This window comes from Calonectris borealis, chromosome 4 (genome assembly GCF_964195595.1).
Source record: "Calonectris borealis chromosome 4, bCalBor7.hap1.2, whole genome shotgun sequence".
Lineage (NCBI taxonomy): Eukaryota > Metazoa > Chordata > Aves > Procellariiformes > Procellariidae > Calonectris > Calonectris borealis.
Window position 1 is genome coordinate 9,946,915 of NC_134315.1, and position 16,186 is coordinate 9,963,100.

Here is a 16,186-nt window from a genome sequence, read left to right on the forward strand (position 1 = left end):
GCATCCCAAGGTGCTACGGCCACAGGTAGCGCTGCGCTGGCTGCTCAGTAGCAGGCGAATGGCGTCCCTAAAGGAATGTCAGAGCCCCGGCTGTCACCGCGGGTCGGCCGGGGCAGGGCTGGACTGCAGCACTGCTCGGGGGGCAGGCGGCCGCCCAAACCAGCCGCCAAACCCCGCACTTGGAACAGTTGTGCCGTCACCTTCAACTGGGCTTCTTCGGTCCGAGCTGCAGAAAAGGGGGCTGTGCCTGAAAATACCACCTTAAACTGGGCTGTACTTGAGGGGGAAGGACACAGGCAGTATGGTGTCATTTTTCTTTACTGGCATAATAGCCCCCAGCTGTAATAACTGAAAAAGTAAAAACAAATAAACCCTTTTTATTTCCACTCAAGATTATTCGAGTAATTTTTATTGAAAATATAAGATCTACAAAGCCATGGATACCCAGCGTGGAAGAACTCATTAAGTTAGCACATTCATCTTTAAAAGGAAAATTTCAGGTCGACCTAAGGTACAATAATGTTCAATTTAAAATCTCGTTTTTCCTTCTGTAAGTTTCAAATCTCTTTTCATTAGGAGGTTCTGTGCAAGAGCTGCTTGTCATGAAAGGAAACACTTTACAATTCATGAACGTGTTCATTATATAATAAATGAACAGCAACAATATACTAGCCTTTTTTTTTTTCCTGTTAACAGTCGTATGTTAAAGTAAACTCTTTTTTTTTTTTTTTTCCATGATTTGGAAATTAGTTACATATGCACCAAAGGAGCTAGTAATTTCTGCTGCTTGTCAGCTACACACAATGAGTATATTGCTGTGTGCTTTCCCCAACAATGAGGATTTTAGTAATATGCAAGGTGTATAGAACATAATACCAAAACCTGCATCACAGAAAAGGTTAATTGTTTTCTTATTCAGCTGCCAGAGTTTATAACCTTGGGCCCCTCCCCAGAGCCAAAGTAGGGGTGGCCATCCATTAGGTTATGTAAATTAAACATATACGTTTTCCTTGTTGGCAAGTTCCAAGCAGTAAGCGAGAGTGCAAACAAGGATCTGTAAGCTGCCACAAAATGTATTCATATTTCTACTCTGTGTTGTAAGAGCCAAAGGGAGGACACGTATGTCAGATGTTGAAAGAACAACTGAATCTTTGTTTTCGACCATTATGGTCAGTCTGTCATGAGGTCTTGTATCCGAATGCTAAAAATGGCACCACACTTGGACATCCCATAGCCTTACACAGTACGTTTGTGTTTCCCTAGCCACTGAGCACTGGTCTCACAGAGACCCTGACTTTATAAGCTAACAAAATATAGATTTGGGTGCTGAAGAATCCAAGGGAGGGCTTATACAAAGACGATTAACCCTCGCACCAAAACCTAATTTTATGATTTTACTTAAAGCCACACTGAATCAGTTGTGAGAGGGTGAAGATGTAAATACACCTCTCTGCTTCATCCGTAAGAAGGTGGACAACTGACCATTCGAACAGAGGGTCTTGAAACAAAGCTTAGTTGTCCTTTAAACAATGAAAAGGAGAGGCATACATAAATGGTCACCAAGGCACAATATGACAAAGGTGAAGAGTCCCTGAGACTCTGGTCTGGGTCTGTACCATTCCCCTCCCTATACAAGTAAATGAGAACATTTAGGAAAATATAATACAAAATCTCTTACAGGAAATATAGACTACACTTGCTAAAATCACTTCCCTAAAAGTGTTTATAGCTTTTTTCTTTTTTTTTTCTTTTTTCTTTTTTTTTTTTCTTCTTTTTTTTTTTTTTTAAAAGACCTTCTTTAAACAGATAATGCAAAGACTGGTCCATTTTTTTCTTACCCGGCAAGCCAAGCTCTAATGACTTCACTAAGCAGAAGTTGTATTAAAATACATCTTCATAGTATTGCTACAATTTGGGTAAATATGTTCTGAACAGCTTGATGAGTACTAAATAAACTTCGCTGTTTTACAGCATACATTTTAATTTTTTTGCACTTTTTTAAGAATAGAAAATACAATTATAGTGTGCAAAAGAAAAAAAAAGATTAATTATCTTCTAGCTGAATACTGTAATTTTAAGCCATGCCTTCCATAAAAATGTATTGACATGTGTAAATAGAAGAAAAGAAGAAAAATACAAGCAAACAGAGATTTCATTTCCTTGCAAGGAAAGATTAACTATCACAAACTGGATCACTTGAGTTCTGTATTCTTCAGACAAAGAAATGAAAAAAACAACCCAAAAAACCACTGAAATGCTTCAAATGTCATCCATTCCACGATAACAGGTTAAAATTGCAGTGTTGCTTTCTACTGCTCCCGTTAACATGGATAGAATGATTTGCTGCTGGTTGGATATTGAATACAAAAAAGCAAAAGAAAGTTGAGATCATCCCACATGAAGTCATTATTAGAGCTGGCTTTTCCCCCGTTTTGAAGTACAGTAGTGACTTGTAAATATGACCTTTTCTAAAGATCATCTGAGATTTGAAGATTTATCTGCCTGCTTCACCCAAACAACAACTGCTGAAAGAATTTACTCTAGAGAGCCCGCTATACAGCGTTCAAAATGTTTTGGGTTTTTTTCATGAAAAAATACCACAAAAAGTAGTTTTAGGTTTTCGTATCTCTGAATCACTAACACATTGTGGATTCCATTTATTCTTCCATATTGGAAATGGTTTCTGCAAAAATCAAAATAACTGTCAAACTCCCTTACGCCATGCTTCCAACAGTTTGAATTTAATACTTCTTAAATGGAATGACATAATTTATTTTCTTTAATTTGCAGTATGGCTACATCAAGCTAGCTTTAAGTCACAACTGTACCTAACCACAGTTCTCTGCAGCAAACCCATGATTTACAATATCTAATATTGTGGTTACAGTGCAGGGAACCGTGGGTAAGAAACCTCCATGTCAGAGTACTGTGGTTGGGGTTTCCCGGAAGAGTGGCAGTTGACACCTCTGGAATATTCATATATAAGTGCTTCAGTCAGATGGTCCTGAGTTGAACGGGTAACTCAGGCACTATGAGAGCCTGGCATTCAGTCTGCGGGAATGTGTGTAACCTCCGTCACTCGAACCGCTTTGCAAACTGTAGTGGTCTTCAGCATCACTGGCACTTCCAATACTGTCCATTTCACCTGGAGTAAACTCCATTCCTTCAATGTCTACTTCTAAAGAAAACATAAGAAGGCACATTTTCAGAAAGGCAGCGGTTGTAGCAAGTAATCATGGGCCAGTAACGCCTGTGTCAATCAACGTTCAGGTGAAACCTGAATCATACTTCATTTTCTGTAATTAAAAAAAAAACTGGAACAGTAATTCCGGAGGAAAGGATCATCTTGTCCGCCTGAGAATTAAAATCCCTTCTGTCCTCATCCACATAAATACACTGCATGACATCAATACCAAATGCTGTCACAGAACCGTTCCAACGTGTGCCTAGACACTGACCTTAAAAAAAAAAAAAGAAAACCCTCAGAGGCCACAATACTGCAGCACCGTTCATGGCAATTCCAACCCATACAGGTGTCGGCTAGTAGCGACCGTGGTGTAGCCATCTGCCCACCGGTACCTGCACCGTGACCGACAACTCCTCTCCCATAGGCCCTGAAAAGGTCAGCCTGTGCGACTTTTCTGTTCAGGCACAGAAAAACTTCAAGTGAGAAAATAGGAAATGGTGACAGGCAGCTTGAAGAGCTCCCTCTTAAATGAGAACCAAATGTAGAGAACACCTGGTGATCGTTACTCAGAAAATATTTTAAAATTTCACAATAAATGATTTGGAATTGATTTATTCACACAAATGAATTAAGACCAATATGATCTTTTTTTTCCAAGAAGAAAATATTATGCCAGCCTTACCAATAATTACACTTAAAATCCGGAACAGTAAATCGTAATTGTTTAAAAAAACTGGCAAAAATACATGCAGTATAAATAGCTTTAAAAATACATGCAGTATTAATAGCTTCAAAACTGATTAGAAAAAAGAAGAAAGGTTTTCAAATAATGTAAAAAAGATGCAGTATTTTTTCATTCTGCAAATCGCATAATGGAACAATTTTGACTGGGTTTTGTGGAAAGCTTGATTTTAGTTCTAAATAATGTTTTCTTGCTTCCCTACTTCCCTTTTCTTTTCTGCTCCTGCAACTCCCTTTGGGAAGCCCTTGTTCAATTACCTTGTTCAGAGTCAGTGGATATTGTTGATCCCATACTGTCAGTGCGGATACGCTCCATGCCCTGCACGGATAGCTGCTCCAATCTGCGTTTGAGGTAGCGGTGTTCCCGCTGTAATTGTTCTTTAATATTTAGAGCTTTTCGGTCCTGTTCTTCCAATTTCTTAAAGGGAGAGAAAAGATAGTAAGCCGACATTTTTTTACTCATGTTAAAACATAAGTAATGTAACATCTTTTCGTAAACAGTAATTTTAAAACCATTTACATTTTTAAAAATGAATTTAAAAATAAATTTAAATTAAATTGAATTTTTAAAATTAATTTTTTGTAACCATTCTATGGAGGTCAGTTCAATTTAAGCTGGCAAGACCAGAACTGAATTTGTTTCACAGTAAGATACATGGATACAGAGGGGGGAAAAAAATCCCTCAGAGACTCTCTTGCCACTAGCAGACGTTCCTCAGCTAAGACCGAATTATTGTTGCTTTGGTTGTGGGGAATATTTAAATCATTTTGTCAGGCAAAACTGGCATCATCTTTGATAACTAGAGTGCAGCTCAGGTTTCAGGCAGAACCTAACGCCTCTTTAGGTGAAATAAGAGACTTGTCATCATAAAGGAACCATAGCGAGCCTCCTGAATGCTCTCCCTCCTACTGCAGGCTATGGAAATTTTTACCATTTAAAAAGCTTCGTTAAAAATAAGCAGTATTAATTATATATAGTGGGAGGAATTTACTAACAATTCTTTTTATTCTTGCATTTTTTTTCCTTGAACTTCTGCAGAGCAAATATCATAATTCTGTGATAACCTCCTACAAAATCAGTGGTATTAATCCAAAACTTCTCAGCAAAAAGCCTGTGAAAGGATCCTTCCACACATCTACCTAAAACCTCCCCTCTGTTTGCATAAAAGAAAGTATTAATTTTGGAAATAAAAAGAATACTTCACACCTGGTAAAATGCGCTGCACTGTGGGTCCAAATGCAATAACAGAAATAGTATCTTTTAAGATTTCAACTGAACCCTCTTCCAAATCACTGATAGCCATTTAAAAAAATTGACTATAGAATTAGGAAAGAAAGTGTGATGAGTATGATGGGATCAAAAGCAGGAAGGACCCACAAACCAAAACACCTTGTATTATTTTAAAAAATTATCTAACTGATGAAGTAAATTACAGGTTGTAGTAGCAAAAGCATTTACAAGAAAGACCAGATTTCTCTGTGATCTGTGTTTACATGACCACTGAGATTTAGGAGATGTGCAGGGAATGAATACAGCTGCTGACAATTCCTCCCTACCATCTGAACGAACCTATGCTTGGTTTTCTGAGGAGAGCAGGGTGCGACAGTGCACAGCAAACCACAACCAAAACGATTTCAGAGATTTTGCTGTTCCAATGCAAGCCTGAAAGCAAAAGTATTTATCTTTGAAAAAATAACTGACATTATTGAACTGGGCAGTTTCCTGGCTGAAGGAAATCTAACTTCTGCAGCCTTGTGTTAAGCCCCCTCCCAGGCAATACACTACGTAGATATGCATCATACGTGGATACACAATGTTATAATAAGAAAAGGGGTTGGTACATCCATGTGCACAACAAACCAAATGTGCCCAATTGATCAGATTTCCTTTTCCTGTATGTTTCTGGCTGCAATCCCAAACTCTTAACCACTATTTTAGGAATGAACTCAGTGATTCATATCCAGGAGACTCAAAATCGTCCGATCTTTCAGGGCAAGTTTCAATATATGGGGGGTGTGTGTGAAAAGTTCAAAACTAATGACTGTATTAGAAATGGCAGACAGGCATTGGCATGCTCTGGCAGTGCAGCAGGGAGGTAGGATGACCTGATGAAGAGGAGCAATTAAGTGGCAACCCAGTTAGGGTAGGTTCAGTTAAAATCTTAGGAAAAAAGCTAAACTTCAGTTTCAGTTTTCAGAAAATGAGTACTTGGTACTGTGCACGATGGACTTGGAAAGAACCTGTTCCTAGCTTTTTTTATCAGCAGCTGAAATGGTAACTACATGGCTAATCTCTCACACTTGCCACTTGTAAAAACAGTTTTTCAATTTGTATGCATAAGCCCATGATAGGGGGGCAGCCCAAGACAAAAACCACATGCAGTGCCTTTCACGCATGTTAGCCTGAATTATAAACAAGAGGCCAAAATCTCAAATGGTAAAAACAAGGGTTGCCCAGCTGGAGTAAATGTGCTTACAAGAGCTGAAAAAGTAGCTCAGTAAACTTGTTCACAAGAATGGTTTTGCTTAAATCCATCTTTAATACTTCATATGAATTACACCCATTTCTGCAACTGCAGTGAATCTTAATGCTGTACAGCAGCAGGCCGTTCTCCAAAATATTCCGAGATTACTGACAGTGTTCAGCCTCTCTTGACACTTTTCTTGACCTGTTTCCCTATAACACTGAAAAAATGCCAAATGAATAATTACAGTCCTGGACACAGCAGCACAAACCTGTTCTTTAACTTTTACATTTAAATACTTGTTTGTCTTATTTCTGCACATAACCCTATTCCCCTGAAAACTACAACAGTGAAAATGGGAGTGAAGGTGTCTTTGGAGAGAGGAGGCCTGAAGAATAATTCCCTTGGAATTACCTGTGCAAATGTATAGCCTGCACTGCTGCTGGATCACAGGTGAGATTTTGTTTTGGTTTTTGTTTTAAACTTATTACACACAAGGAACATGCAAGGAGAGCGGCAACTAACAGGAGACTGCATTTCATTTTTGGTTTCTTTTAAATGATTGTCAAATGCTCCAGGATCTGGTTATCAAGATGTGGGATGGGGATAAGGCTTACTAGTAGCTATAATTCCTTTGACTCCATTAGTTTTTTCGATCATGAATAGATCTGGCTTTTTGCATTGAAATCAGTGCAGTACAATGCTACTTTGCTCAGTCCTTAAAAAATAAATCAAAGAACAGCCTTGATACATATATATTCTTTTTTAAAATACAAAGTAAAGTATTAGTAACGAAGCAGAAATCACAACATGACCGTTTTTTATGTACCTGAGACTGCAGGGTAAATTGCAAAACACAAAACCTTGATACTGTGACTGAAATCCTTGCAACTAATACAGGCCAATATATCCAGAAGATCGGACATATGGATATGGATTTTGTGTGAAAATTAGTTTCCTCTCTATGGATACACATTCTGGAAGACTGTGCTTTAAAAGAAGTAAAAATATGGATGAATGTTTTTACCTTGATATGCATCTTAGCTCTTTTCAACAGACTTAGAGTGGTGTGTCTGGTGCTGTCCGGCCCGAGAGGCACGAGCTGTTTTAGCTGTTCCAAATATAGCCGGAGTTTAGCCCGCCTGAAATTATTAAAAACAGAGAGCGTTGTAGTAAAGTTGCACCCGAACAGCATATCCTATATGCAAACACCATCTGTTTGCAGGATCTCTGTGCAGAACTCGATTCTACGGTGGCTTCCTTTCCCCTCCCTTTGGCAAAGTTTCAGACCGAAAGGTCACTTGAAATGCAGTTATGCTGCTTGGCGCAACCAGATAGTTGTTTCATACCTATATTTCAAAGCAGTTTGCTCAGTCTGGTTGGTCCCGTCTTAACGAAGGGGGAGCACGCTCAGAGATCTGAGAAATCCAGGCAAGGCTGCACACTGAATTCATGGCTGGGTAAGGAATAAAAACTGGGACTTCACTCCAACCCAGTCATTTTTGCAGGCAGATGGAGCTGTGAGAGGGAACAGGGAGGCTGCAGACCCTGAGTCCCCTCTCCCCCATCAGCCCTGCCTGATGCAATAGACACGCTCCTGCTACACAAGGCAAGGGCTTCCATGCAGCTCTGCACAGCTCCGAGGTGCTTCCAGCCATGGTTTATCAATATATTGTAACACGGAGGTCCTGACCCTCCTTCTCCTCCCATCTACTGACCCACAGTCTCCCCGAGAAGGAGACATTCCTCCTCTCACTGTACAGCCAGCACAACCTTTATTACAAACACACAAGAGAAAATAGTTCCAGCCATATTGGGTCCTGCTTTCCTCGTTATTCCTTCGTGAGTATCACTACTGCTGCTCTCAACTCTCTCTCCTGTACTAATGACATTAAATCCTTCAGTAAAAAGAGGATAAACAAAGCAGTATTTCGACAGATACTCGGTTTCCAAACATTTTGTCTGTCTTTGAGAAAGAAGCTGGCAATACAATAGTCCATGAAACAGTTGCTTCAACTATCCAAAACAAGGCAGTGGCAAACCAACAACAGTGTGTGAGTGTGTTTCTACAGTTAAATCCAAAAGAAAATCCCTCCCAGTTTTGATGCACAGTTCTTGAACAGGAATCCATAGGAAATCACTTTTCAATTTTGTGATGAGATAGAAATAGATGCGGAAGCGCTTATGTGAGCAACATCTCTAATATTTTCCTTTCTGCCAGTCTGTTACAGATTGAACAAAGCAATGACCTGGAGCATGCCAAAATCCCCCACAAAGCAGTAGTAATAAGTGAAGCGGATCACAAGTGTGAGATGAATAATCATCTTTTTCAAATCTGCTCGATGCTGCACGGAGGAAACAAACTTTGCAGGAAATTTAACACTTCTAGTCGAGAACAAACTTTCTTTTGAACAATCAGTTTAGAACAAGAATTCAGCATCAGTGTTTGAAATGCAGCTGAAGAGAGTTTAATATGCACCAAATGACAAATTACATATGTGTAATTGGAATGATTAGTGTAATGTGAAAACAACCTGAGAATTAATGAGGAAAAAAACCAAAGCAAAATAAAACCTAATTAAAATACAGTACAGTAATGACTACACACTCACACACTTAGTTCTGGCTGCCTATAAATCAGCAATGTATTAGGTAGGAAATCAAAGAGCATTTCTATAAAATTGTTAATTCTTTCTTCAAGCCACTTAGGGAAAAAGGAATATTGGTGAAAAGGTGATTCTCAAGAGAAAACTGATGACAGATTTTTTTGTATAGGCCTGGGGTTTGTTTTTAAATATAAAGCTCTAAACTTACCCATCTAAATGCTTTTATTTAAACAACAGCGACAAAGACTGGGATAAGTATTCACAAAAATAGCCCCATCAGATCACAGAGCGTCCCTGTGGCTGCTAATTTAAACTGGGACATTGATCTTTAAAATAGTGAAATTCCAGAATAAGGGACTACTGGTATTAATACAGAAAATCCTCATCAGGTAAATTTTTATTTCCGTGTCTGTAACCTCTAAAAGCTACCTGGCTGGTTTTGTGTTTTAAATAAAAAAACTTGCTTCAGGGACTAAATTCAATTAATCTTTTTGTTTTTTAAATGGCGTCTAAACGCACACGCAATCATCTGCGTCACTCAGCACAACTTGGATGCAACTGTATTTAGACAGCTGACAAGAAAGTGGGGACTGAAGATAAAGGAGGATGTGGCAAAGAAGTGGACAAGAATAGTATCCAAGTAGTAAACAGAGAGTTAAATACATTGAAATGGAACGATCAATACACTTGCAGTAATTAAAAGTCTGATAAGGAATATACAGAGCTGTTGATCTGAGATCTACTTAATATTAATCCTGGAAAACGTTAATGAAACCAGACTACATACTCAACTTATCTGCCTCTATTACTCTCTGAAGAAAGTCTGCTTACCACAGGGAGAAAATAAGGATTTAGTGCACTTCCTTACCATCAACTGGGGAATTAACAGAAACCAAGATCCAGAGGGCACGGCTGTGTGTCTTTTTAAAGCACTGATTCTTTTATGTTATCTGCCAACCAGACTTTACAGAAGTACCATGAAGAACACAGGACTGAAGCTAAGAAGAGTATTTTAACTGACCAATAAGAGAATTAAAAAGAGCTAAATATTAAAAAAAATGCTTTAAGGTATTCTCAGCGCTAACAATTGATAGCACTAAATGTAATAAACACACTTACTAAAAGACCTGCTCTAACTTCACTTTTTTTTTTTTAAAGGGACTTTTTCTTTCATTACTCAGCACCTATGAATCCATTAAAGATTTTAAAGCATAAGCTTTACATAATGCAGGCATGTTTATGTGGCTAATTCATATATTATAACACAATAGCATAATCGATGGTATAGATTGTGAACATAAAAAAAAAGAAAACCAGCCCATCACAATTCCTGTGGTACTGGAGTAAATATCCCCACATTTTTCATTTTGCACATCTTAGAAAAAACTGTAAGAATGTAAGAAAACATTTCAGGCATGTTATGTTAACAGATCACACCAGCAGGAACAGGGGACTCAAACTTCACAGCAGATAAGTTGTCGCGTACAGACTCTGCCAGCACTAATTTCTCTCTTTTTCTGCAGGGACCTGACAGCTTTCGCTTTTCCTCGGCTGACTGTGACCGCCGGAGGAGGGAAAGGCACTCACAGAGGTATTCGCAGCCAGAGCGGCTTTGTGTTTTGCAGCTCATGCTTTAAATTCCACCTAGAAAATAAGCAGAAAAAGCAGCCTGGTCTCAGAGCAACGGGGTAACGATCTCTGTGCATGAAATGTGCTTGAAGTTTGGTAATGATGCTCTGCCCCAGCTTTGAAACCCGACTGTTACACCTTCGCCTACACAAAGCATGGTGTCAGGCCAGGACACGGTGCCTACAGAAGCGGGCACTTTTCTTACCTCATGTGGATGCACCAAAATATCCCCCTCATCACTGCTACTGAATTTATCAGGGAAGGTAAGGATCTAAAAAAAGCCATCCAAAATCTGAATCCTCAACATGCAGCTCCCCATTTTGGGTACAGCCCCACGCATGGAGAGAGGCGCATGGGTGACCTGTCTCTGATTTACCACATTTTCCTTTCTGCCAGAAGATAAAGGGGTTTCAGATGTTCAACACTTCAGTGTTTCCCCATAAGCGAGCTCACAACATGGTCCTATAAATCTGCATTATAGCTCTTTTAATGCTTAATAAAAATGAATTACTAACCCCACAGACTTGGTCAGCGTTCCACAGCAGTGGCCACGTCCAGGAGCGGTCGGGTGGTTCATCACGTTCCCATAAAGGAGGATGTAACTTGTTGACAACTAACATAACAGGTACCAGCTGGAATTCCCTTGAACTGGTTTTGAATCCATGAAAGCTGTGAGGGGCAATACTGGCAGGTATTTCAGAACCGGTAACAAAATGAACCCTGGAGCCCCACAACTTGGAGGGACAAAGCAGCAACACAGTGTTGTTAGGAATTTCCCCGTAGTACGAGGATATCCACCAGAAGTTCATTTGAAGACCACTCACTGATTCTAGTCCTCAACAGAGGAGACTCCAGTTTGCTGCAGTGCTTGGCTATGAAAAGGCAGGAGCAATGCTGGCCAGACAAGTTATGGTTCACCACTTCTCCACAAAAGGCTGCCATGCAAAAGTAAATTAAGATCTTTGACTCTAACCAATTTCAAAACTGTGCTAAATGAGTCTATTCGATAATGGTCAATAAGCTCCTCCATATGTATGAAATCCCAGATGCAAATCCATTTTAGCACACCAAGAAATGGAATACCAAGATGCAGAGGGAAAAAAAAACACCAAACAAAAAAGCCTATTGTTTACACTGGATAATCTTCATTCCAAGGAAACTGCAAAAATTCCAAGAAATTCCTACAACTACTTGATGGGTAGTTGCAATGGGAACAAAATACTTCTCAGTAGGGCCAATAATATAACAAGAGGCAATGATTGTGAATTGGGAGGTTCAGGATGGACATTAGGAAACTAATTTTCCACTAGGGCAATGGTGCACAATGAGTACAGGTTGGCAGAAAGCTACAGAAGTGCCGTCCTTGGAGGTTTTTCAAGATGTACCCAGACAAAGCCATCGCCATTCAGAGGTCCCGCCAATCAACATTTCTACAAGCACTTAAATCAGAGATTTCTTGTAAAGCTGTAGCATTCGACTCACAAGAGTGCTCCCATTCACCTAACAGCAAAAAAAAACCCCAATTGTGTGACTTAAACTTGTGCCAGTCTGATCGATACAGTGTTGGCAGGTTTGTGGAGTGACCCGATCCACCTGCAGTCTTTCCTCAGAGGCTCTCCAGGGCTTTTTGAGGTCCAGCACAGCAGATAGAAATGGCCTGCAGCTAGTCAGACAGCAGATAGTTGTTCAGGCAGTAGTTGCACGGTTTTCTGATAGCAGCGAAGGTGTGTTTCCTAAACCATACAAGTATAAGTCTATAGACCTTATTTGTGGGAGGGAACAGCATCCATCGTTTAATCTACACAAAGCCAGCTGGAAAGGCAAAGCCTTCCTTCGGCAAGTGCACGTCCAAAACAAGCTGCTTAGTCCTCAGCGTGGCATGCCTTAGCCAGGCCTCAGCAAAATTAAATGGCCACAGTGACAGTGAAACGCGTGCTTTCACTGGGCAATCCATGGAGACAAAGCTGCCGACAGCCTTCCATGCGTTTATGGTAGGTAGCATGGGGTAGGCATTTCCTCAAGGGTGCACCCAAAGACATAACAACAGTTCCTGCTGTTGACATCGCGCTGCTGACTGCCACAGATCACTTGCAGAAAGGGTCAAAAGGGCCATGCTCATCTGTTTCTCAACAATTGTGGGCAAGAGCATAAAACTCGCTAGAGAGAAGTCAAATTCATTACAGTGTTCACCTTGCACATCCTCAAGGTCTCAGTCCACAGCGTCCCCAAATTAAAAGAATGACTCTCACATATACCCATTCTCAAGCTGGCTGAAAAAGGGAAGGAGCAACTCTATCAGCAACGTTTGTCATCCTGTGGGAAGTCCCAGAACGGCTCTGGTCCACACCCACTCGCTCCTACTAGCAGATTGCCCAGTCAAGACATGGAGCTGTCTTGGCCATACTGGGGGGCATCTTAGAGCTGCAGCATCTCCAGCTGATGGGCAGCAAGAATCTGGAAGGCTAGGAAATGGACAAAAAGCCACTGAATGTCTATATTCCCATACTGCATGCTCTGAATTCCCCTTCATGCTGGCTCCAGCCGAAGTTGGCTGGGTTAGACACGGTGTTGTGGCTTCAACACCCACAGCCCAACATCCCTCTCACAACATAGTGCATCACTAAGCACGTATGGGCACGAAACAATGCTTGCCTCACAAGAAGGCCCTAACTGTGCTTTCTCCAAGATGCTTTAATGCTAAAAATGCTTGTGTGGCTGAACATGTGTCTGTATTTCAGATGTCCCAAATTTAATCTACTAAACTAGCTGTGTGTACAGGAGGTTGACATACTCTCAAATCAATTGCTAAATATACTTGTTTGGTGATGTTCTGAAAAGAAAAGGACACTATAGATCAAACACTCAAATGACATTGAAAATGCAATCATTACAAGCCGCACTAGTGAGAACAACAGATATATACAAAATAGATGCAGAAATTAAAAATTTGTCATTTCTGTACATTAACCATTTCAGTCCAAAAAACAGACAGCCTCAGACCCTATCGCAAGGCAAATTCAGTACACATTTAACACAAACAAGACACCCACTTCAAAGAATATAAACCTATTTGAAATTACTCTAGAAGAAGACGTATTACAAACTGGACAGAGTTACCAAAGCATTTCAGATTCCTTCTCTCATGTTTCACATTTTTTTCCAAGTCAAACTTATCCTGGTCCTGATGCTGTGCAATGAAGTTAATACACAGAAGTTTAAATATAGAGCAGTTACTAAATTTTTCATTGTTGCATAATGACGATGTAATCTGGCTTAACGTACATAGGGTAAAGTCAGAGAAGAACCTCTGCACCAAAAATTCACTTCTGGAGTCAAGTGTTCTCCAAGTGCATTGTGAACCAAAGTGGTCTGGGCTGAGCCCACAACTCTGGGTCAGAGACCCCTGTGGTGAACTAATGGTTGTGTTTTCTCCCTAAAGAAAGGTGATTCTATCTCCCTGCCAGACATGAAATTCAGCATAAAATACAGAAGTGAGCTAAGTGCAATTGTAAGACGCTCGTGTTTTTACAGGAAGACTCTTCACAGTTTTATTTATGAAATGCAAATACCTTCGTACAGGGAGCACTCAAGTTTTAGAGAGAATCAGCAAACACAGCAGCTCAGGATCCTTTCTGACATGCACTAGTCAGGATGAACAGACACAGACAGCATCATTATTCATAAACTTACATTATTTCAAAATTTTTAAGAAATGCAGACCAGCAGTAAAAACTTCCCCACTGTGACTTCAGGATTCACCTGCCACCAAGGTAAAACCAGAGAGAGGAACTCTGCCTGCCTTCTGATTCCAACATCAAGCCCTTCCTAGTAGGGCTTGACACAGCAAGTCAAGATCTCCTAAGCTCTTTTTATTTTGTGCACAGTCACACTCTTGAGTGATGACAGAATTTTGCTGCAAATGGCTTTAATGGTACTGAAAATTAAATGTATTCATATTATTTTGTATATTCCTGGATATCATGGCCATACATATAATGTAGGTAAACCTGTAATTATATACCCCACTCTGCTTAGTAGAAGCTGGTACTGAAGCATACTTGCCTCACTCCTCCTTAAACTAACACTTTTCTTAAAGTGTCAGGAATGATATATTTACAGCTCTACAATACTTTTTATAAACTAGCAAAGATGATCCTGTACTAATTAAAACACATTTGTTTACAAAGGCATTTAAAGAGATTATATATAAACTTCCATCTTAAGAAATCATATAAAAATGGTTCTAAAGAAACCCATTTATTAATGGTCCAGACAGAATTTAGCATATCTTCAGCAAAATATTAAATACAACGGAAGATAACAACCCTCCACTGAAGTATAAAATCCTGTCTCTTTCATATTTATTTCAGTCAGAAACATTTTCAATACTTTCTACTCTACAAAGGATACCTCAAATACTTTTTTTTTCTCAAAAGAGGCTCTAGCTCATACACAAGCTGCACAATCTATTTCAACTACAGAACAAATTTGCTTTAGTGAAAAGGAAAGAAAACCTCTTAGTATTAAAGCACTGTACCATAGCAAGGCACCCAGTGTGCTGATTGCTATGAGATGTGTGAAATGCTTGCTCACAGCTGAGTGCCTCAGAGTCAAAACCTGAAAATTCAGTAGCACCCTTACAGCAAACCTCTTATTATCCAAGAAAAGTTAAGCCAAACACCTGCGTTCTGCAATAGATGCCATTTTTTTTCCCACATTAAGAACAAAATCCTGAAGTTTGTGCTGCAAGTGAAGATTCATCCAAGGTTTGTTCCACATGGCATTTTTTGCCCCTGTCTAACACCTCATAGAGGCCTCTGCAACTAAATTCAGCAGCAAAGCCCGGGAAGGCACTGTGGCAACTAACAGGCAAAAAAAGCTGCAAGTGCCTAACTGCAGTGATTGTTAGTGAATTAAAAGCAACAGCCCTACAATCAGTGCAACCGCCTGCTTTATTTACTTTAGTATTAACTAGGAGTTTCATCGCCTATGTGCATTTTCACTGTGCTGAATATTTTTGTGCATCTGTTTTGCTAAATTGAAACCAGCCAGATAGCTTTAGCAGCCAGGTAGCTGGTGGTCTTGGGGTACCTCTGAAGTATCCAAACACAAGACATCAATTGCCTATGAAGGCAATGGCTGCAAGTATCTTATCATCACTAGCTTTCAAAGAGTCAGTGCTACTATGAACTTAGTCATCTGCAAGTTTTCATATGAATACTGCTCAGAAATGCCTGGTGCTGCTCCTAATGCTAAGGAAGACAGAAGAAAACCTCTGCTGCCTGTTACACAGCTTACCATTTCAATGTTCTGTGCATTTTATCACTCTGAAAAATATTTAAGTTCTCTATTTCACTATATATAAATACACACTGCAGCATTCACAGTGCATTTTATTTACTTTCACTTAGTGCCACTTCAGCCCACTTGCTGAGCCAAGACTCCACACTTTAGCTTTGCCTTTTTACCTTCCAAAAGTTGCGGCTTGTTCACGTTTTAAAACATATGCATGAAACCAGAACTTATTCCTACATCTTTCAGTAATCATAAGTTAAGGG

At 39.8% G+C, this 16,186-nt stretch overlaps 1 protein-coding gene across 5 annotated transcripts in view; it reads right to left on the reverse strand.

The window, feature by feature from the left end:
* Positions 1 to 703: 703 nt before the first annotated feature.
* Positions 704 to 16,186, reverse strand: part of MXD4 (MAX dimerization protein 4) — a 39,469-nt gene continuing 23,986 nt past the window's right edge. For 4 of the 5 annotated variants that reach the window (XM_075148573.1, XM_075148572.1, XM_075148571.1 and 1 more), the window contains 3 exons: positions 7,421 to 7,535; positions 4,187 to 4,346; positions 704 to 3,178 (listed from right to left, as the gene is read on the reverse strand). In XM_075148573.1, coding sequence (XP_075004674.1) covers positions 3,030 to 3,178; positions 4,187 to 4,346; positions 7,421 to 7,535 — 424 coding nt within the window. In that variant the 3' untranslated portion in view covers positions 704 to 3,029. The other variant, XM_075148576.1, reaches the window with a different exon arrangement.